Source organism: Phaseolus vulgaris, chromosome 9, assembly GCF_000499845.2.
Source record: "Phaseolus vulgaris cultivar G19833 chromosome 9, P. vulgaris v2.0, whole genome shotgun sequence".
NCBI lineage: Eukaryota > Viridiplantae > Streptophyta > Magnoliopsida > Fabales > Fabaceae > Phaseolus > Phaseolus vulgaris.
In genome coordinates, this window is record NC_023751.2 from 27792503 (window position 1) to 27816696 (window position 24194).

Genomic DNA, 24194 nt, shown 5'->3' on the forward strand with positions numbered 1-24194 from the left:
TTATAAATTCTACCATTCGAAATACAAAGTTGACTTTCTAATTTTATAATTTAAAATCTATTTTCTGAATTTAAAAATACTTTGAAATTGTAGAATTTGAAAGTTAACAATGTATTCTAAATTTTAGGGTTTACAATTAAAAAAATCATTAAATATTTCAAGAACAAGTAATAAGAAAGGGGATGCAAACCTGCTTCCAATTGCTATCCAAATTCAACAATGAAGGAACGATACCCAACCACTGCTGCGAGAGGCTCAATCGAAAGCTCTGAACAATGAAGTGCACGATAGGTTGCAAGGTAGAAGAAAGGGGTTGACGGTGGGTGTCATTCAACAAAGAAGCTTAAGAAGTGCAGGGATTTACAAGTCATTTCTTATTTTATTAAGGGTAAAATGGACTTTTCCTAACAGTATGGAGGTGAAGGAAGAAATGATAGAGGTGCATGAAGAGCCTTCCTTGAATCTATAGTGGATTTTAATTAGTCCGTAGATTTGAACTCGTTTTTACACTTCTACTTGCAATACACTGATACACCAATGTTGAGTAATGAGTAAGAGTAATATTATAATTAATTTATAATTATTGCATTGAAATAAATAAATAACAATTATTTAAAAAAAAAAGCTTAAACTACACTAAAATGGTAGTAATAACGTTTAGCAATTTATTTAGGAAACTATAAGGTTGAAGAAGTTAATGTTTAAGTGTTTCTATTATTGAAGTTGGTAGGTGGAACTTGACAAGAAATTAAGTAGTGAAGTTAGCCTTCTAAATATTTTAATTATATTAATTTGACCTTTAATTAGTGGACAAAAATTATTGGAGAGGGAGGGAAAGAGACTCTGAAACTATGACTGTTTGTCTCCCTTTCTTTGGACAAAAGGGCAGAAGAAATAGACTTTAGCATGCACTCTAACAATATAATAGTAATTATAAGGTAAACTAATGCACTATTTGAGTAGAAGAATCATGTTCAAGAGTCAAACCACTGTGCTACTATAATTTGGATTCTGTGAATGATGACAACTGCTCAACACCATTCATTGTTTTCAGAATATTCTACCATATATATACTTCTACTATACACACCATTCATCCAAATAATCTAAAACACTCTTCAAATTTATTTCATTTTCGATTTTGAATGGTTTTAAATAACTGAAAGAGTATAGAGATTTTTTAATTCACAAAATTTAATCATTGAAGAGCATAATCAAGATAATTTTTATTAATACTTCCTTTAAGTTTTTTTTATAACATTATCTCTAATGGTTTATTTCATAAGATTTGTTATACATTTATTACTTATTACATTTAATTGTCACTTCATACTATAATTTCTTTTACCTGAGAAGATTTTCTTGTATATTGCTTATGTAATTTCTCTATTAATTTTATGTTTTTCTTACAATTTTTTCTTACATAAAAATATTTTGTAAATGTTGGTTAAAAATTTGACAAGAGTATGATTATTTCTGTTGAAAAAAATCATAATAGAGATTTTTTTTTTCTTTTCTCACACTATTTTTAATTTTCCTTGTAAAATATTTTTAAAAACTAATAGATCAATTTTTCAAAAAAAATTCTGTTTATTAGTCAATGGAAACATAAAAAATTATATGATTTTTCACACCATATGATATCTTAATTTATGATTTAAATTACTAGTGAAGTTAGGATATTTCACTTCTTTAATGCATTTTTGTACTTAATATTATAACTTTGGTGGATCATAATATCATCACAAGTATTCTCACACAATCAGAGTATGTCATGATACCCTTTTAGGTACCCACATACAATATACAACATCATCATGTTAATCATATTTCATCATGATCCACACACACATTATTGGTTTTTCTTGGAGAAACACAAGGGGGTGTGGCCAAGTGAATTCCTTAAGGTTTTTTGATGGTTTTTGGTTCTCTTTAGGTGGTGGAGAGATAAAAGATGGAAGCTTAGCAGAACAAAGAGGATGCAAGAAATGGAATGGGAATGGAACAAGACAATGGAAGATAATGAATATGGAAAAAGTAAATGGAACATGGGATAAGATGGTGATTACCTTACTAAGTGTACACACTCAAAGATGGATGGTAAGACCTTGATGAATATCTAAGAACTCTTCTTAGTGCTCCAAGAAGGCAAGAGAATGGGAGGTCACTTAGAAAAACTTAGCTAAGTAAGCAACACTCTCACAAAAGAAACACAATTCAAAGCTCAAATTAATTTCTATTTCAAAAGTGTTATTTTACATGAAGGGAAGACTTTCTTGTATAGCCTTTAGAGATCACACATTCCCACCCTAAAAATAATGTAAGACTTCTCTTGACACATTAGTGCATTTAGGGTTTCTTATTGTAACCTACAATAGCATATTTTAGCATCGAAACAAGTTCTTCTAACTTATGCCTCTTTTCAAACTATTTTTTTTCATATGGGATAATTTGTTGTGATATTTTTATATCCTTTAACTTATCTTCTTGTAGAATATTTTCCAAGCTCTTCTTTAGTTGAAGAGTCCAATCACATCATTTACACTCATCAAAAACTAATTTTCAAATTTGAACTATACAAGGAAATATAAAATTATTTGTTATTGATACACAAAGTGGGTGGGGGTGGGGGTGTATGAATGAAGCCTTAGACTCTTTTCGCATTGGATGAAATAAGTAGGTTGTCTAGTAGATCGTCTAACGTCTAATAGATTATCTAGTAGAAACATTATTGATGGACCGTTTAACAAATCACATATTAGTAAGAATTAAAACATAAGCAAAAAAAAAAAATAGTAAACAAGAGATCAACCAGAATTTATCTTGGTTCATCTAGACTCAGGCTACGTCCAGTCCCCTTAAACATCTGCTTAAATTTTTGTTGATAAGTGTCATATTTCAGTAATATTCCATATTAAAATACAAACACTTATGGGTATTAATTGATAAAAATAACTATAACATAATCCCTAATTTATGAATTTAAACCTTTTTACATATTTTGTGATTATAATTTAAATAAGAACAATTTATTCTCAAATTTGTGTTAATTTTAGGATTTTAGGGAAGAATGAAGATGGAAGAGCAAAAGAAGAATAAACAAAGATAAAAAGGAAAAATTGGAACGCTCTAGCACTCGCCCAAGCTCGCTCAAACCAGAAGCTCCCAAAGCTCGCCTAAGCTCGCCCAGGCGAGATCACACCAGTAACGTTGGGCCTGTTTTCCAAGTCGTCCAGGCAAGCCCAATCACGCCAATGCGAGAAGTCACTTAGCCCAAGCCCAACTAGGTTAAATATGAGACATGCGGCACAACCCTAAAGATCAATTGGGAGAATATAAGGTGTTAGAAACCCTAGAGTTTTACCACCTACAACAACATATGCTCTCGTGTAACACATGATCATCACAAATTTTAAAACAAACACAACTCAAACAAAAAGTAGGGTAAACTAGTGTTTTAAAACTTTCAACATAACTGCAACTTTCAATCACAAACATGTAATTCATCACTTTCAATACATTAGACTTTAACAAAGCAGTCAAATGTATATAAATAATATCAATATTTCTCATGTCAGAACTCCACTGACCAACACATATGGACACTTGACTCTACTTCCGGAAGACTCGTGCATTGACTTAGACTTAGAGATTTGCACTTATATATCATATTACCCCCACACATTTATGCATATATATTTTGCACTATTTCCTTTCCGTTATTAGATTTCTTTTTATGTTCAACATGCTAGTGCATTAGAAAGGAAAGATAAACTCATAAAAGTATTGACTTAGAATATAAATACAACAAATCAATATTAGAATCATTAGCTTGGTATAGAAGAATTAAGATAGTAAAAATGAAATCAGATATTAGAATTGCAATGTTTTTATTGGAGATCTCACATGAATTAGAGATATAACCAAATTAGAATATATAGGTGGAAGGAAGCCTTACTCAATCTTTATGTAAGATTGAGTTATGCATAAATTCCATATTTTTAATATGTTATCAAAATCATATAATGTTTATCATAGTCAAATTTGTTGGGAGTATCGTGTTAATTGCTATTGAATTCTTCCTTAGATGTTTAAGATGTTCAATATTCGACATAAGAAACGTGTTGCATATCCCACATAAACTAAAGATATGATGAAATTATATAATTATATATATATATATATATATATAAACCTTATTTTACTAAGTCGATTTTGTGAAATTAAGTTAAATTTAAATTCCAATTTTTAAAAGTTTTGATAAAAATTAACAAAAGATTGAAGTCAATTTGTTTAATAACATTAAGTACCAAGTGTATTTGATCTAATAATAACTACACATGCTAAAAGCTTGTTTTACCCTGTCACACCATCATTTTGTTAAAATCGAATTGGGTGTGATTAACTTGCGAATTAAAAAAAAAAACTAAACCTTTATTTGTCCACTTTAGGAATAAGTTGGTTGATTGAAGAACCAGTCTAACAAAAACTAAAAGAAAAAAGAAGAAGAAATATTTAATTTTTTATTTTATAAAATTAATTTAAATGAACAAATTTAGTTAAAAGATGTAAAGTATAATTTAGCCTAAATTTCATTTAAATATTAAATTTTATCAGTATTGGAGAAATTAAATTTATAAATAACAACATTTTTTTATTTTTAATTACACTAAAATCTTGCCAAAAGTATAATAAAAACTCTAATAGTTTCAATGCAATTAAAAAAAAATCGCATAAGTGAGTAAATTGACGGATTTTTTAATTGTAAGCTACCTTATATCGAACCTAATCTATTTTTTCTTGGAATAGTTAGCACTATAGGATTAGTAGTTACCTATAATGGTAAATATTTGAATTTATACTTTTAAGTTTCACTTAAGTTAAATAAACTTGCTAGTATTAAATTGTTACAGCCCCATCTCTGAGTTACCAAAAAATACTGAAAACAAGAAGGGCAATGTAAATCATTATGTTTTTCATATAAATCTATAGATACACCATGCTTAATCATTTGCAAAGCTTTCCATAACTCCTTCTATTATAACAATGGGGTCAAGTTAATGTTGAACTATGCACCGGATTTAAAAGTAGCTTTTCAAAGTTCCTTCACTATTCATGAAAGGGCTCGTCAACACATCATTTCCCATAAATTTCCCAAAAGGAAAATCTGTGTGAACAATGATAATCAGTGATAAATATATAAAAGATAAAATAAAATGCAAATATCTACTTTAGCTGAAGAAACTATCAAGTTTGTGATTGGGTGCCAAATTGATTTCAATTCAAAGTAACGTAATTTTTACTCAAACTTTATTTCAAGAATTTAATATCTATCAACTGGAAGCAGAAAATCTTTATAATATCAACCCATCATAAAAATTATTAATGGTTATTTCAACATATTTATTGGTATTTTTTTTATATTTTTTTAAGTATAGATATTATTAAGGGTCAAATATCTTTTTCAATTATATAAAATTTATACTCTAGTGACTTATACTAAGTAAACTATTGTAATTAATTTTTATTGATATTTTTTACACAATAAATAAACTTTTAACATAAATTGTATTATAGTATCACGATAGTTAACCTAAAATATTTTAACATTTTAGTGTACATTAGAGATTCGTTTGCTAGCAATGACCATTCTAATATCAAGTAAATCTAAAGTATAAAATTAAGAACGAAAATTAATTTTTATAGGAAAAACAACATGTATAATCTTAGTGAACATTCATATTAATTATAGTAACATTCATCTAGTTCTTTTATTTAAAATTTACGTATTTACTTTTGGTATTCATCTACTAAATTATTATCAAGTGTAAATGGAAAGTTCAAAAATAGAATTTCAAGACTATAAGAAAAGTACAAACTTAAAGTCAAACATATTACTAATTTGCAAGCTAATTTGTAAGGTGTTTTTCAATGGGTTTATTAGGAATGTTTTTCAAACTAAGAAACATTGCTTGATAAAAAGTTATTACTGAAACACATTATTTGTAATTGTTTATTCAAACTTGTGGCTTGTGTGAACAACCGTCCCTTAAAAAAATTGATGTTGTAAAGAGAAAAGATCGATGAAGAAAAGTATTTTAAACATTAATATATATAGGTTAATCGTAGGATTCATATACTTAAATTAAGCAAACATTAGAAATCTTAGCATTGAAGAAATTATTTTATGTTAAGTATTTAAATATGTGTGACAAATGGTAAGATTTTAAAAAGTAAACAACTTATTTAAGCAACTGCACCGTTCATGATGTAATTGAATAACAATAATATAATAATAATGTTAAAACTATGTACAACAAGGCACGTATTATTTGCAATTGCTTTTAAAAATAAATATAACTTTTAATTTATAACTACCATAATATTTCTATGACAAAATTTCATTATTAAAAATAAATGCACCCCTCCACCAAACACGCAACAAATAAAAGAGATGATTTAGGTGTTGAACTTTAACACCATTCATTGGTGCTTTGTGTGAGGAGAGTTAAATGGAAATGGCATTAGTTAGAGGCTTAATTTCTCATAATCAAATTGGAATGAGATGAATTGGACTAATTTTCATGGTGACATGATGGACCCAAGCTATCGATTCAGTGCGCTATAATCTTCCAACCCTAATCACTACCCTTCACACCCACTTTTGAAATTTCCCAAGTTCAACATCCCAAAGCTTAGATTGTCTTAGAATTTATATTTGTGTATAATTCAATTCTACAACACCAGGTTTTAAGGTGATGTCTCTATTTGATAAGTATAACGAAGTGTTGGCGTCAGATATTCGTATTCGATACGGACACTCCTATGACACTTGTAGGATACGTATATGTGAAGTGTCCAATTCAAAAAATATTTGTTGGATTTCTGACAATTCTAGTGTAGTTCTAACACAATTTTAAAAAGTAAAAATATATTAATTTTTTAAAAACTTAAATTTATTATATAAATTTTTATTATGATTATAAAAATAAAAAACAAAAATCCTTGTGAACCAGTCATAAAAAATATTTTTCTGTTTTTAAAAATAATTTAAAATATATATCTTTATTGTCAATTTATATAATTTATAATTATATAATAAATAGATCCATGTTGTATATTTTAAAAATTATAAATTTTCATATCCGTATAGTATAGGTGTTAATGTTTGTGGTGATACCTAGAGTATAACTAAGGTGAATGTGATGGAAATGTTTTAGAAGTTAATCTATTTTAATAATAAAATGCAAAAAATTGTCCGAAGGTGGAAAAAAAACCGAATGTGATGGAAGTTAGACGAATCTATGGTGCATTTCCAGAGTGGCACCACACCAAGAAGAATTTGGTAGCATAGAAATGCATGACCCACTTTTGTTGGTGTTGTTATTATTATTTTACCTTTCAAGATGAACTGAGTAATGTGTGGGCCATAAGAGTGATGAAAGTAAAGAGGAACTGTCAGAGGTGGGGAGGAACCGTAACAGTAGGAGAGATGAGGTTCAAGAAAAGAAGATCTAGAAAGGTAAACTCTACACCTCATCTCACCATCAATCTTTTCCCTTTTCCTTTCTTTCTCATCTTTCCCTATAAACAAAATCAAATTACCACTCTTCCTAATTAACAAACTCAAAACACTCTGAACCAGAAAAAAAGTGCACATAAAATCAATTGGATGTTTCTGAAATCACGATCAAGATGATGTGAGTGAATGTCATGATATTCATATTTCTCCTCTTTTCCCTTGCTTTTCTCTTTCACACCCCCACCATGGCGTGAAGTGGTAAACCCTCCAAATTTAAAACCAGAATTAAGAATTAGGAAACAAATCAAGTAGCCTTCAAGTCAACACCAACCAGTGTGAAAAGCAAAACAGAATATTAATTAAATAATTAATCAATAATCATTTGCAAACGAATCAACCAGTTACACAATCACGTGCCACGCGCTTCACAAAATCCAAAGCAATAGAAGAAGAACCAAACCAAGCCAAGTCTCTGCCATGCAGAGTTTCTCCCTTCTCTTGGCCATTAGGGAACAACACAACACAACCAACGAACACACCACGAAACAAAACACGAGTGCAAACAAATGCAGAGAATATAAGGTCTTCTTTCAAGCACCATGTTTTGCACTCACTCCGCTGATTTAGGCTTTCTTATTCCATTTTTTTTTTCTTTTCATTTCTACAAAATTATTATTTTATTCGTAAATACTTTTATTGATTCACTAGTTAAATAGTTCAAGATTCCAACTTGATAACATATTTTAGATGCAAAATAAATGAAGCAGTTTTATTGTTTCTGGTGATTAGTGGTCCGTCATAATATCATTGCTACAAAAAAGTATAGTTTTTTTTAAAAGTAGAACTACATTTTTATCATTACGATCTGTACAATAAAATATTTCATAAAATGTAAATGCGTATCCAAATAAAATTTGAGTTGTGATCTAATAAGATTGCCTACTTATTGTGAGTTAACTTTATCCAATTTTTCTTCATTTTTTAATGCATATTGAAGAGTCTACATAGGTACAAATTGATCCACTTTGTAGTGTTTGTATTTTATTTATTTAAAAAAAGATTTGAAATTTATAATCTTCCTTCCTTCCTCATTAAATCTCTTTTCCCCCAGTCTCCCGCAATTGCCGCGGCAGTCAGACTCTGACGACACACACTTTCTGCGTTTCGCTAATCGAATCGCTTTGCTTCGCTCAGCTTCGCTTCGTGTCGCTTTACTTTCTTGCTTTGTTTCTTTGTTTCTTCGCACCAGTTTAAAAAACGCGTAGCGTAGACTGCGTGTGCCAATTTGAATTGGGTCGAGGATCCGACCCGGATCCATGGGGTGCGTGAGCTCGAAGCAAGCGGTGTCGGTGACGCCGGCGATTGACCACTCGGGCGCGTTTCGGACCAATGCTGCGGGTTTGGGCGAGTCGGAGCGGAAGGAGAAGAAGAGGAGCAAGAAGAGAACCGACTCGGGGGGAGGGAGTCAGAGCGAGGTAGGTGAGTCGGGGAGAACGAGTTCCAATTGCGACTCCCTGAGCTTCAGGTTGGGGAACCTTCACAAGTACGTGCAGGGAGAACACGTGGCCGCCGGCTGGCCGGCGTGGCTCAGCGCAGTCGCCGGCGAGGCCATTCACGGCTGGGTCCCCCTCCGCGCCGATGCCTTCGAAAAACTCGAGAAGGTGAACCGTCACCAAATAAGCAATAGATAAACTAATCTTTTTAGTATTATTATTCTAATAGTAATTTATTATTATTAAGGTGATGATGATGAAGTAGTTGATTGGTGGTGGTTGATGTTGACAGATAGGGCAGGGAACGTATAGCAGTGTGTTTCGAGCGAGGGAGCTTGAAACGGGGAAGATAGTGGCATTGAAGAAGGTGCGGTTCGACAATTTTGAACCGGAGAGTGTGCGGTTCATGGCGCGTGAGATATTGATTCTGCGACGCCTTGATCATCCCAATATAATAAAGCTTGAGGGCTTGATTACTTCGAGGCTCTCCTGTAGCATTTACCTCGTCTTTGAGTACATGGAGCATGACATCACAGGGCTCTTGTCTTCCCCTGATATCAAATTCACTGAACCACAGGTAATAAACTAATCATATTTTCAAAGAAACAGAGAAGCAGGTTTCTTTTGTGTCTCGTTTCTATCCCATATCCAACTGTGAATACGGGTAGAATAATATATGTAGATATAAGCAGGGGTAATTTTGATTATGAATCTATAAATTAGTTTTCCGGTTGAGTAAAAAACTATATTCTAAGATTGCAGCAGAGTTTATTTTGGTAACTGTTGTTAAATTTATATGTCGTTATCAGATCACTCGTAGATGTGATGTTCACTTTTACAAATTTTACTGTTCAAGCTGTTCAATCTTTGAAACCAGATGTACGTTGGAGATTCTATATTGATTAGTGATATAACAAAATAGTTTATATAAACAGAAGACAATTTTATCCCATGAACTAGTTTTTGCAGTTGGGTAATATTAATTTAGAGTATTGAGTGAAACTTTAATTTTAACTAAAGTACCGAAAGTAACTAAGATACTTTATCTAAGGTTTTTTTTGGTAATAATAATACAAGTAATTAATGTATTGTTCTGTGGTGTGATATGATTTGTGGTTCTGTTGTTGAATGGATGGAATGATTTTGTTGTGTGGGCAGATTAAGTGCTACTTGAAGCAGTTGTTGGCTGGTCTTGAGCACTGTCACCTGCGGGGAGTAATGCATAGGGATATTAAGGGGTCGAATCTTTTGGTGAACAATAAAGGGGTTTTGAAGGTAGCGGATTTTGGGTTGGCGAATTATGTCAATCCTGGGCACAGGCAACCTCTGACTAGTCGTGTTGTTACCTTGTGGTACCGGCCGCCAGAGCTTTTGCTCGGTTCCACGGACTATGGTCCAGCCGTGGATCTTTGGAGTGTTGGCTGTGTGTTTGCGGAGCTGCTTGTTGGGAAGCCTATACTTCAGGGGAGAACGGAGGTATTAGCCTTTCCAAAATGTATGAATTGCCGTGTTATGGTGCATGTTAATGCAGTGAAGTTGTTACATTTTTGTTAGAAAAAAATGGCTAATCCATTAGTATGAGTTAAAGGTAAATCTTAAATAATTTTGATTTGATAATGTACAAGAATGAAGAAATATGATAATGCCTCAATACATAAGGAAGCAACTGATATGGAAATGCTGCTCTAACTTTTGATATCCTCTTTCTTTCTTCGTATGACAAAGGTTCCATTTCTTTTTCAGAATAGAGATGATTTATTTTCCCACGTGCCTTCATGTTTACATAAAAGAAGCTTTTTGGTATTGTAATTCAATTAGGAAGCTTTTATAATTTCATATTTTTGCTGCCATATATTTAACAGAGCTGAAGTGTAGTTCCCATACCTATTGCAAGAGGTTTCACTGCAATCCGTTAATAGGTTCATTTAGAGTTTGCTATCATTGCATGCTCAGTACTTTAAGGTTTATACCGTTCTATATTTCAAATAGGTAAAGGGGAGAATGTAATCAAACTAAAGATGATACCTATTAGCATTAATCTTCAGAAAAGTAAGTGATTCAATCTGACAATCCTCCTTAAAATGTTAGACCAGATGCTTATCAGTTTTGTGGTTAATAAATGAATTAGCTGGAAATGAAATGAAAATTCTGACAGTTTGATTAGTTATTTTTGAAACTATTCTAAATAATTTTTGTTACCTATGCAGGTTGAACAATTGCACAAAATTTTTAAGCTATGTGGCTCCCCACCTGATGAATACTGGAAAAAGACTAGACTTCCTCATGCAACGTTATTTAAGCCTCAGCAACCATATGATAGTTGCCTTCGACAATCCTTTAAAGATTTACCAGCGACCAGTGTACATCTGCTACAAACTCTTCTTTCTGTAGAACCATACAAACGTGGGACTGCTACATCTGCTCTCTCATCGGAGGTAGGTTAATTTTTTATTTGTTGGAAATTCTTGAAATACATTTTGTGGTTAATTGGAAATACTCAGCATATTTGGTTATAGGAATTAGGAAGTGTTTCCTATTTCATTTCCTTTTAGCTTAGATAATGAAATTCAATACATTTTTGTGGTTAATTGGAAATACTAAGCCTATTTGGTTAGACATGTTTTTTCATATTTCATTTCCTTTTTCCTTTGATATGGGCCAGTTTGTTTGCATTGTTTTAAAAGGTGCTTATTTAATAAAATAGACAAATTTATTCTTTTTTTAATGAGTTTGTTTAATTTGTTTTTTTAAATGAGCAGTTTTCTGCTTATTTTAATAAGCAAATTCTATCTGCATATTAAGTAAGTGATTATTTTAAAAATCACTTGTTTAAAAAAAATATTTAAAGTGCAAACTGACCCAATTACAAAATATCATTTTTTTTTCATTTTTCTTGTCATTTTCAGATATTTGTACACAAGGATTTTGTTTACATTCTTTCCTGTATAAATCTTTGAAATCAAGAAACAAGGTGAAAATAATCCGACATTCTTTTGAATGATTTATGAAAACAGAAAATAAAAATAGATTTTGTTTTTTAAACCAAACAAACCCTGATTCATGTCTAGCATTAATCTTTCTTTGATTGTCTGTTGATTTCTCTTGGCTATATTTTTGGGGGATATCCATCGTATGAATTATTTTCTTTTTGACAAACGTCCAAGATACAAAAATTTATGATGATGTGAATCGTTGAAATATGATATGGACTCTTTCTAAAATTCTACTCTGATACAACGGCCTTAACACTTTCAGTATTTCAAAACAAAACCTTATGCGTGTGACCCATCAAGCTTGCCGATATACCCACCTAGCAAGGAAATCGATGCAAAACACAGGGAAGAGTCAAGGTGAGACTGATATTCACTGCACATTTTATGCAGAATTATTCGAAAATAATGCTTTAGTTGTTACATATTCAACTGATGTCTCTGGATTACCTCCTATTTGGCTGGTGAAAATAAGAGAATGCCTGCATGTGCATTTAACCTGGTTGAGTCTAGTGCCATATTTGGATTTCGTTAACCAATCTGCGAGAGAACATTTGTTTTAGTTTGAAAACTTGATCAGGGTCTAGTTTTGGCCTCGGAGAGATTAGGAATGGTTGTTTACTAATACTCCACTGATCATTTGAATGCACATACTTGTGCAGTAAATTTACATTATGCTATCAGAGAACGAAGTAAAAGAAATAGTGATTTTGTTGTCAGAATTACATGAACTCATGAGAGGACTAATGCCTTTTCCAACTTCCAAATGGGAAGGGAATAATCTTTACTGTTTTATAACCTCCATCTTTCTTCTCTTCAACTTCTAGATTTTTCCATGGGTTATTTTATTGAGATATATTTTTGAGGAAGACCTTGGCACCAGAGTAACGGAGCTAGAACATATTTCTTGTGATATCCAAACTTAATTTATGAAAATACAAAAAAAATGAAAACGTAACAATGTTATAGAAGTTCAATTTGTCAATATTGAGCATTCACAAAAAAGAAATTGAAGTCAATAAAATTCCGGGTAGCCAATAAATTTTGTCTTAGGTTGTCAACTATCTTTATCTTAATTAGGCTCAAATGTTTTCTAGAAACGTCATAATTTAGCTCTCTCAGCTGCTTTGTAACTTGGAGAGTTAGAGGTCACGGTTTCAAAAGTTGTCTCTCTGCATGGACGGGGGAAAAGTTACTACTTCTACCATCCCCAAGAGTCCACTAGCTAGGAGCCTAATGCACTAGGTTGCATTTTTTATGTATCTTAAGGATATTTCAGTGAATCAACAGTCTTCGACAAATTAAAACGAACAAAACCTATTTTTCACAAATTCCATTTTCATAAGCATTATTTGTATATTGTTCTTGATTTTTTTTCATGAAATCATAATGGACTTTTAGGAAAAAGGTTAGTGGACGAGTTCGTGGAACTGAAACAAGAAAACCATCCAGAAAGCCACTGGGATTCAGTAAACTAGCCCCAGCAGAGGTCTGTCTTTACTTTCAATTCTGCTTCTTAGCATTTCTTCTTATGTATGCACATTGATTTACAGGATTGGGCTAATTATCGTAAACCAATTATCACTTGTTGCTCTTACAGGATTTGGCAAGTCAAACTCAGACTTCCCAGAAGGTCAATGGTAGATCTTTCCGCAACCATGAAGAAGAGAAGATTAAAATAGGTGACAAAGCACAGAAGTCATCCAGTGGTAAAGCTGAAGATGCTTCCCATATGAAGAATGCTTCTCAAGGAGATATTCCCCTTTCTGGACCATTACAAGTTTCATCATCAAGTGGATTTGCATGGGCAAAAAGCCGAAAAGATGACGCCTCATTTCGATCCCATTGTCGAACTATTTCAAGAGGACATATTTTCAATCCATCAGAACAACCTTCTACATTAAATTCAAGGAATAATTTGGATACCGCAAACCAGGAAAATAAAGAGTTTTGTGGGGGATGCGTCAATTCTAGGGGCCAGCAGCTGCTTGAAATTTCTACGCTTTCAATGCAGAATCAGTGGAGTAAGTTTGATCGCCCAGATTCATTTGATGCTTCGGATGAGTACCATTCACAAGAACTGTCTATGACCCGTTATCACAGAGAAGATTCAGCATCCAAGAGAAATAACCTGGTAAGTTGGCCAGATTTTTTATGTGTTAAACGTGAGATGTCATCTGCTGTGAGATGAAATGTAACTTACTATGAGAAAGTCGGAATTAGGAATTTATATGATGTAGAGAATTAGTTGGAACATTAAAATATGGAAAGAATGACAAATTTTGTTGAAATCTATTCAAAGTTTAATGGATAATTAAAATAAAAAAATATTAAAAATATATAATATCATATGATAAAAACTAAAACAAAATATAAATTTATAGGTTCTTATCTTTTAAAATATATATAACAGTTTAAATAATATTTTTACATAAATTAAAGATTTAAAAGTTTAAATATATATATATATATCAATATTAATTAATAATAACAAATTTATATATAGAATAGAAAAGAAAATTATTATTATTTTTGTTGATTTATACTTTTTAAAGAGAAAAAAAGTTAAATTGTGATTTATTCATTTTAATTGAGCTGTTTTACTGGTTTTGTCCGGTTTTATCGCTTTGATACTGGTTTTAGGCATCATCAATTTTGCACCACCACAATCAAACCAGATAGGGGACCGATTGCTGGTCGAAACGGCCAGTTCGGTCCTGTTTTTAGAACCATGGTTGAAATAATGACACTGTTTAAACTTTTAAGATTTCTGACTTTTTTTCAATTAAGTAATTTTTATTTGTCATTAATTTGGGCCAAAAGCATATAGGCTTGGGACCAATTTCAATCTTGGAAAGCAATATATGTTTTAATATAAAACTGTCTTGTGTATTTGCTATCATATGATCATAAATAGATCAATACATGATAATAGTTCATACTGTTCAGTTTTGTTAAGAAATTTATTTACCTTACTGTGCTTTGCCCTACCTGTATCAAATACTTGGACCAAATGTCAACTATGCAGTAGCCTGTGAGTCCTTGCATTGACATGAGTGTTATTCATTACTATCCTGCAGAGTTTTCAAGATCAAGGAGAAAGGGTTGAATTTTCTGGGCCCCTGCTATCTCAGATGCACACTGTTGATGAGCTCTTGGAAAGGCATGAACGTCACATCCGGCGAACTGTCCGGAGATCATGGTTTCAGAGAGGTATGACGGGCATATCAAGTCAAGCTCATAAGCAATTTGTTGCATTACTGTTATCTCTTTTCTCCCTGACTTTTGTGCCTTAGGCTTGAAATCATTGAAAGAATGTTAAACTTACACCATTCTAAAGTTAATCATAGATTAGCCATTGAGGAATCCCCTCCCCTGTCTCTCGATATGAATGTTGACATGGCATTTCTTGTTAACATGTGATCTTGGGATTGCAGGTAAGAAGTCGAGGAAGTAAATAAAAAAATTGCATGGAGATCATATCAAAATGATACAAGTCCTACGGAGAAAACTCCTTTGACCAAAGAATGAACATCAGACTTATACAATGACACTGTCTAGCGGCTTCATCTGGCACATTGAAGCTGGGAACTCACTCAACAATTTGAGACGAACACCACTCGTCTTTCAATTTACAGAAATCTGTTGACCAATGCAAAGAAAAGAATAAAGGTTTGAGTTCCCCGTTTGGGGCAATTATAGATAATAATTCGTTTTTGTATGATCTAAATTCCTCCCTCTGTTAGCCTTTGCTAATTGTTATCTACATTCAAGTCTCTTCCGGCAATTGTATATATTTCATATGCCGTGACAGACTTCAGAATAGTCTAGTCACCATTATTCAATCATTTTTTAGGTTTTTAATGAATCAGCGTTCGCAATTTATATATCTAACAAGCAATTTTCTGGTAAGGAAAACTGCTTACCATAGACAGTGTCATTATACAACTTCTGAAGACAATATATATATTTCACTTCTGAATTCTCACTTTTCATTCATATTCATCACTCAATTCAAGGATACAAATCCAATAAAAATGTCGGAGCACTCGTGTGTGTAGGTTTTTATATATAAACTGGGTTAAGTTTTGTACTTAAATTCTAGAACGTTGTTAGATTAGTTCTATTGATTGAAAAGAAATAAAAGTATTTTGAAAGTGTAAATTGATAATCGTATTTATCCAAAATTAAAAGAATATTTAAAAATAAATAAATATTAATGTACATTTAAGAAATAAAATAGTTAATACAAACTTGTATAATTTTATAGAAACTTATGCGACTATTTTTTAGTTACAAGAATTAATGACAATGTTGTTCACTTTCAGATTAAAGTAGTTGTTTTCTCAACAAAAATATGTTGAACTGCCTTTTTCTACTTTCGGGTTATAAGACAAAAAGTACAAATACTTATAAATTACTTTTTATTAATAATATCTTAAAATTGTAATAAAAAATTCACAGTGAAGGGAGTGATGTAATAAAATGAAAAAAAAGAGTTAAAATATAGTAAAGAAAAAAGAAAACAAAAAATGAATGGTGGAAAGAGACTCGCGTAAAATTGTTTTTTCTTTTAAATTTTCTCCTGCTTAATCTCCTTCTAAATAAATCTCAAAATTATTATCTTTCACTCATATTCCATTCGTTTTTTCATAACTTATAAGTTTTTATCGTCACAAAGTTCATTTGTTTCTTTAATAGAAGACTTCAAATTTATATAGTCTTGAATAATATTAAATTTAAACAAAATAACATAAAAATAAATAAATATAAAAAATATTTCCAACAATTAAGTTTTAATTTAATAAAATAAAATAATACAATAAAGATGTGGACACATATGTGCTAATGCATCTATGTTCTCTCACTAGTGATAATAAAAGTGTTCAAATTGTTAGGGAAAACATCAATGGCATTAAATTTGCTGGTATTTCTTCATGCATTCACTGATTTCTTCTACAAGCTTGATTCATTAATAGATTTTTTTAGAAGGTAAAAAGTGCATTCTTCAGAAGTAGATGCCAAAAGTAAATAGAAGGTGAGAGAAGAAAGTAATGAGATGTAAAATGTAGAATCTTAAATTTTGTATGGACCTTCATCAGAGATATTTAGAGAGCAATAAAAGTTTTTATCAAAATAAAATGATATTTTCAAGATACTAAACTTGTTTTTAGTAATATTGAGTTTACTAAATATAAGTATATATTTATCATTTTCATCCTACGTATTAAGAGTATTCAAGTATGATCGAAGTTAAGACTGGTGATAAATACAAGTTAAAGATACAAATACAAATCAAAATATAATGAATTTAATTTCCCAAAGTGAAAAGTTGGAGTTTAAAGGATAGAAGTAATTACAACATTTGAAGAGAAATAAACTATTATGGTTGAGAATGGGTAAACAGAATAAAGTTAAGAGTATTTGTATTTATCTTTTTCACTTCACACCTTGCTTGTATTTCTATATATCAAAATCCAAAAAAGTACCCTTCCATAAACCGAAATTTTGGAAATAATATATTACAAAAATAATAACCACAAAGAAAATAATTTTTTGTTTAAATGGAAAGATATTTTTAGTGTGTTCAATTTGTCCAAAAATAATTTAATCAGATGAGTATTGTATTTGACTAGTTGGAACTAATTAAACCGGTAAATTATTGATTAAACTAATGCCTAACTGATTAAATCTTGTGAGCTATATTATATATTTAACTCAGTTTTATAAAAAATAAAATATCTGTTTTGGTAGGGTGGTTGCAATGCTTTTATTTTAACTTTCAAAAGGAAACATTATTAAAATCACCAAACTTTTTAAAAATTACGTGTATGCAGGTAGATAGCTTTGCTTGACTGTGACTTGTCTACTAATAAAAATTCAAGGTTGACCTAAATTTCTTTTACAAGTTTGAGTTGTCATAATATTTTTAATAATTATTTTGTAATAAAATCTATTAAATAAAACATGTCTCTAACTACTTCAGTTCTAAAACTATAGTAATTTTAAGAAAATAATTTTTTTGAAAAATAATTTTTTTTATAAATTCAATATAATATTTGAAATATTATTCTAATCATATTCATACATTTGGAGAGATGATTAAATATTGATATTTTAGTTTAGAAATGAAATAATTAATGTTTTCATAATAGATGTGGAATATCTAAAACGAGTATAGTTTTGGAAGGGATGGAGTAATAAGTTTATACCAGTATATTAAGCTAATTAGATTAAGCATTTATATAGTATTTTCACAGAAGAGTGTTTAAATAATCTAAAAATTATATGGCTTAAAAATATTAAATTTAAATTTAATACAATAAAAATAACAAAATTGCTACTGATAGTTAAAATATTTCTATAAATCCTACATTTTTTAGGAGTAGCATGAAAGATAAATTTATTTTCAAACATATATTACCTTACTAGTAGGCTTATTTCTGGGTAAACTTCTAGGTAATAATTGAAATTGCATATTCTTTTTAAGTATTTTAAGAAGACATGTTCGTCATATACTCAAAGAAATTATTGATAAACCAGAAATAATGAAATAAATAATTAATTATTTTACTCATTAGCCTAAGTTCAAGACTGTTACCTAATAACGAGATGAGGTTACTATAGTTGTATGATGTATAATTTTGATCTTATAAATTTTTATTTATAAACATGATCATCTAACTTTTCAAATTTAAGTAATTTTGATTCACCATTAAAATATTATCTAATAGAAAATGTTACATAAATGATAATAGGACCGGTTAATAGTAAATTTGAAAATTAACTACATATTATTCTAAATAGCACATACATATATTAACTTCCTTTTCTTATTAACAATATAAAAAAAATAGAGGACTAAATTTATAATAAAAAATTTAAACGAACTAAAGCTATATATTTACGAAACTAGTATTTTAAACCATTTAAAAAAACTAAATTCATTATAATGATCTCTTACTATTCAAAAAGAAATAATATCTACCTATTGATTGGAAGTGAAAAATAAAAGTTATAATATAAAATTACTTTTTTTTCTTAAATAAATTATTATATTCTTTAAATATGGTTAGATTTTTTTTAATCATGATTTTTCTTTTAAAAATTAATTAAATAAACATTTCAGAAATTGTATAAATTTTTAAGTTTAAAAAAATTATCACATATTCACATTTACATAAGTAACCTATCACAACTTAATAATATATGCATAATGAACACATTTTGTTAAATAAACTATTATATAAACAAATATTTGGTTATATTTAAGAGAATTATAAGTGTAAAGGCAGGAACATAAAAGGAAATGCAATAAGATAAAAAAACCTTCACAAAGGAAAAAGATAAATTGAACGTTGATGGAAAACATACACAATGCATTCAATATTTTCAATATTTTGGATAATCATTCTATCCGGGTGTTCTAAAAAATGAGTTTGCAAATATATTTTTGTTAGGAAAATTATACTTTTTCAATATACAATGTTACCCACACTTATTTGAAATTTTAAAAATGGTAGGTTATGTGAATTATTTCTCACTTCTAAGAAAATGTAAAACTCTCATACTTGTGTGATATGTCTTGATTGGAGTCACATAACTCATGTGGTTCAACTTTTACTAATTGTTTCATCAAACATTTTGAATCTCAACTAAATTATCAATCTTGACTTTATCTTATCGAGAAATTTCTATTAAATATTTTGTCATCAATTGAGTCTTCTTTCTCAAGATACACACTATCTCAATATCTATCATTCAATTTTTTTTCTATAACTATATTTTTGAGCTCATCAATATGTAACATTTCTCCTAAGACGTATCGGTGATTTCCTTGATGGAGGAAGACAATCCAATTGGTGGATAAGTTGCTCGGAGTGGTGGAACTTTGAAGGTTTCAAAGTTATAAGAGGAAGAGTGGCAGATTGAAGGCTTCAAATGAAGAAGCTAAGGGAAGTTAGGTTGGCAAGGTAGGTGGCTTGTGGGAAGCTTTCAAGTAGGAGTCTATCCTAGAGTGACTCTTGAACAAGTTGAAAACACATGTTATTACTCATTCAAAGGTGAATTTACAAGAGATAAATGCTCCTATTTATAGAAGTCTTGGCCAAACATTCAAGGAGCAAAAGGGAGGGAAATTCAACCCAAGTGCTCTCTTAAGATCAAACACCTTCTATGGATCTAGCACATAGGTGTAAAATATGCATATATGGCCTACGTGGCATATATGTAGTTTAAAAAGAAAATAAAAGATAATATTAGTTGGTTATGAAATTTGAGAAGGTAATTTCTATATTTTAGGCACATTGATGGGATATGTTGATTATGTGTAGAAAGAAATTTGGTCCTCTTTCAATCCAAGAGTAGAGATCCATTCTTCTCCATTAAAAAGTCTTGTGAAAGTGAGAAAAGGGTCAAGAAGGAGAAAACTAATTTTTTGATTCATCATCCATAATCAATCTATTGAAGAACACATGTCCATGGATCAAGGTATGCTAATTTCAACTTACTATTGAAGAACAAATCTAAGGTATACTCATTTCAACTTATGAGATTGTGAAAATCATATAGTTATAAGATCTTGGCTTAATGTTTATGTAAAATCAGGATTAGACTTGCATAATTAAGAAATTTAAACAATATGGTCACAATTTGCATGCTTTAAAACATTTAACACATGTAAAATGTGAAGCAAGCTCCATGTGTGCCCTAGGGTTTCCATGATTGGCTTATGGTTTCAATTGAGCTTGGATGAGCTCAATGTAAACCCTATCAAGAGTCTTTTAACTATTTATGAATATACCTACACCTCAAATTCCTAAAACCTTAATATACTTTGACCAAATACAAGCCCAGTATCCTAGACTATTTTGCCCAATTTACAACCCTTCTTTTTCCTATTTTATACATTTTATAACATGCTAGGGATGGTCCCTTTTAAGAGTATCTTGGCCTACTAAGGTCAGTAGAGGCCATATCTTGTATGCGTCTAGTCATAGTCCTAGTTGTTGGTCCCTTGGCTTGGGGTCTTCCATCATCCCCTTCATTTTGAGAAGGATTTGACCTCAAATTGGAAGGTTTTTCCTCGTCATCTAGCCCACCTGTAAAAGGTATAAGATCATAAACATTAAAAGTGAGATTTACTTTGTAATCTTTAGGCAAGTCTAACCTGAAAAATTATCATTGATTCTTTTGAGGAATTTGAAGGGACCATCGCCTTAGGGATTTGAGTTTGGACTTATTGTGGTTAGGAAATATATCCTTATGTAGGTGAAGTCAAACCCAATCTCCTTCTTTAAAGTGAGAAAAATAGGAAAATCATAAGAAGGGAGGGTTCAATTGTGATTTGATTACTTCTATTTTTTTTTCACAAATATCATTTGATTTACGATGCAAAGAAAATGTTTTAGTTTGTAAAGCAATCAGACTAAAAATCTTTCATCTAATGTCATATCAAAAACGCACTTTGTCATCCTCTTTGGATTCTGTTTTCTTGTTTAATCTAATTAATGATCAAACTATGATTCTTTCTTCTGACAGACGATACTTCATGCATTTTTGGCCTAAAAAGGTTCATTAAGAAAAATGGACTTAAAGAGATATCTTTTTACAAACACTTTTCTATAGGTTGTGACTAATGAGGCATAAAAAGTTTTTCTTAAAGAAAGCTTATAAAAAATATGACCTGACAAACATGTTCAAAAGCTTATTGTATACATAGCTTCTTTAGTTCAGAAAGGTCATGTCAGATGTAGATTTAACAACTCAACTAAATCACTTGATTAACATATTCTCGTGTTTTCTTTAACAAGTGACTAGTTCATAATTTTAACATCTAACTAACAAATACAAATTTAAAACAAGTAGTTGGCTTGAAAATAATTTTAGTAAAGAATATTTAGTATAAACTCATACATTAGTTCTCCTTCTTGGGTTAGCATAGACAATGACAACAAGCAATATGAATGAGGTAAGGGAGGAAGAAACCACATATAGTAATTTATATCGGTTCATCAGTTGCAACATTCTACATCTAATTCTTGACCAACCAGTCAAGTTCAACTAAGCAGACTCATGTTGCGAAGTACACTTTGAGTATTCTTTGGGCTCAAAGCCACTTTTGGATAATTCCTTGAGTATTATTTCCCTAAGTCACTCTTGGCCAACATTCAGTATTCATTACTCAAGTCACTCCTGGTTGACCCTGAGTATTCTTTGCACCTAGCCTCTCATGGCTAACCGAGTATTCTTTCGGATCACAATCACTCTTGGCTAACCCCTTCAAGTAGTATTCTTGAATCAAGTAACTTCTGATTGAACCTGAGTTTTATTTTCTCTTTAGCCACTCTTGGCTAACATTGGAAAGGTAGAAGGTTAGAATGATTATCTGATCATCTGGCCTGACAAACGAAGAGTGTTTGCATCTTTCGACGAATAAAATGTTTGGGTTTTCTCTCCTAGTTCGGAACATTTTTCATTCTAAGGAGGGGTTAGATCTTTTGATGAATATAGGATGAAGGTTCACTCTCCTAGGGGATTAAAGAGTTTATCCTTTACTCTTGTATTCTTTTTCTTTACAATATTTTAACACAATGTATCATTTACTCTTGTATTCTTCTTCTTGATGGTAGGATTTATATAGATGCTTGAAAAAGTAGCCATTAAGAGGACCTTTATAGTCATTGAACAACTTTAATTCTTCTTTCATGCCTTATTTGATTTTTGACGAGCTTCAACTGTTGCATTTGATGCACCTTATGTAGCTGTAAATGCTCTTCTTTTACGCAACATCCTGGATGACTGGTAGTATACATTTGCCTTTGTACCAGACCCTTCACACTGTACAAGGCACCTAACTAGGCCAAAATTTGAAAGTAGCTATATCAAAAGTTGGTGGTCCTTGAAGTTTTAACTCATGTCCCAAGATATATTTGAACATTGATGTTAGCACAAGTCTTCTTGAGGACAAATGTAGGAGAAATATCTATAAAATAAACTCAAGCTTCAGAAATATTTTTTGATCTTGTGTTAGCTTGGAGTTTACATTGAACTTATCATTTTATACTCATTCACTTCTTTATCATATGTTCTGATTGATCTTTGTGATGCTCTTTTCGTGTGACATTCATCCATGCTTATGAGATGAAGTGACATGTCTATTTAATGTTCTTTCTTTCTTATGACAACTTAGATTTTGTGTTGAGCTTATCATCTAATCCTCATTGATTTTTCATCAAACGAACTACTTGATCTTGTATGAGTTTCTTGTCTAGTATTCATCGAAACCCATTAGACATAGTACAAGTCTAACATAGTTCGACTCTTTGTTGGACGAAACTATATCTTTTGTTTGATATGTTCTTCAACATCTATTAGATGTAACTTCATGTTTTATTGTTTTTAAGCTCTTAATCAAAACCCCCTTGTTGAAATTTCACCTTAACAAAAGATAACAACTTTCTTTCCTTTAGTATTGTCTTTGGTGTATCTCTTTGTTTGATGTAGGATCTCAATTTGAACCTTCTCATGTAATTTCTCGAAAAAGTCTGCCTTGGATACCCTTTTCTTATGAAGAAATTCATTAACATCAGGGAGAGGTACTTATTTTAAAGGTAGGAGAGAGTTAAAACCGTATACAACCTCAAAATGAGATATCTTAGTAGTCTTATGAACTACTCTATTTTAAACAAACTCAATATACTCATCCAAGATTTGTGATTTCCCTTGAGGATTGCCTTTAACAAGGAGAAAGACCTATTCATTACCTTTATCTATCCATTAGTTTATGGATGATGAGTGGTAGAGAAGGTAAGCTAATTTCCTTGCCTTTCCTAGAGAATTCTCCAAAAATGGCTTATGAACTTAGTATCTCTATCAAACACTATAGTTTTGGATAGCCCATGAAGTCTAACCGCATATCTAAAGAAGAGTTTAGCTATGTTGCTTACATCATCCACTTTGTGACATGGTATAAAATGTGTCATTTTGCTGCAATGGTCCACTACCACAAAGATGGGATCATATTCCTAATGGATTATGAGTAATTGAAGGACACAGTCCATACTAATATCCATCCAGGCTGAAGAAGCAACAGGTAAAGTAATGTAAGTTCCATGAGACATTTCTTTACACTTAGCTTATAAACATGAGATGCATCGATGTCAATGCCTTTGGACATCCTTCCTCACG

The 24194-nt window shown here is 30.9% G+C and overlaps 1 protein-coding gene across 1 annotated transcript; it reads left to right on the forward strand.

Moving 5' to 3' along the window:
• Positions 1-7978: 7978 nt before the first annotated feature.
• Positions 7979-15937, forward strand: LOC137820912 (protein IMPAIRED IN BABA-INDUCED STERILITY 1-like). The gene is made up of 9 exons (XM_068625243.1): positions 7979-9183; positions 9308-9592; positions 10174-10491; positions 11223-11450; positions 12271-12365; positions 13407-13494; positions 13606-14139; positions 15086-15218; positions 15443-15937. The coding sequence occupies exons 1-9, from the start codon at positions 8839-8841 to the stop codon at positions 15460-15462; spliced, it is 2046 nt and encodes a 681-aa protein (XP_068481344.1). The 5' UTR covers positions 7979-8838; the 3' UTR covers positions 15463-15937.
• Positions 15938-24194: the final 8257 nt, after the last annotated feature.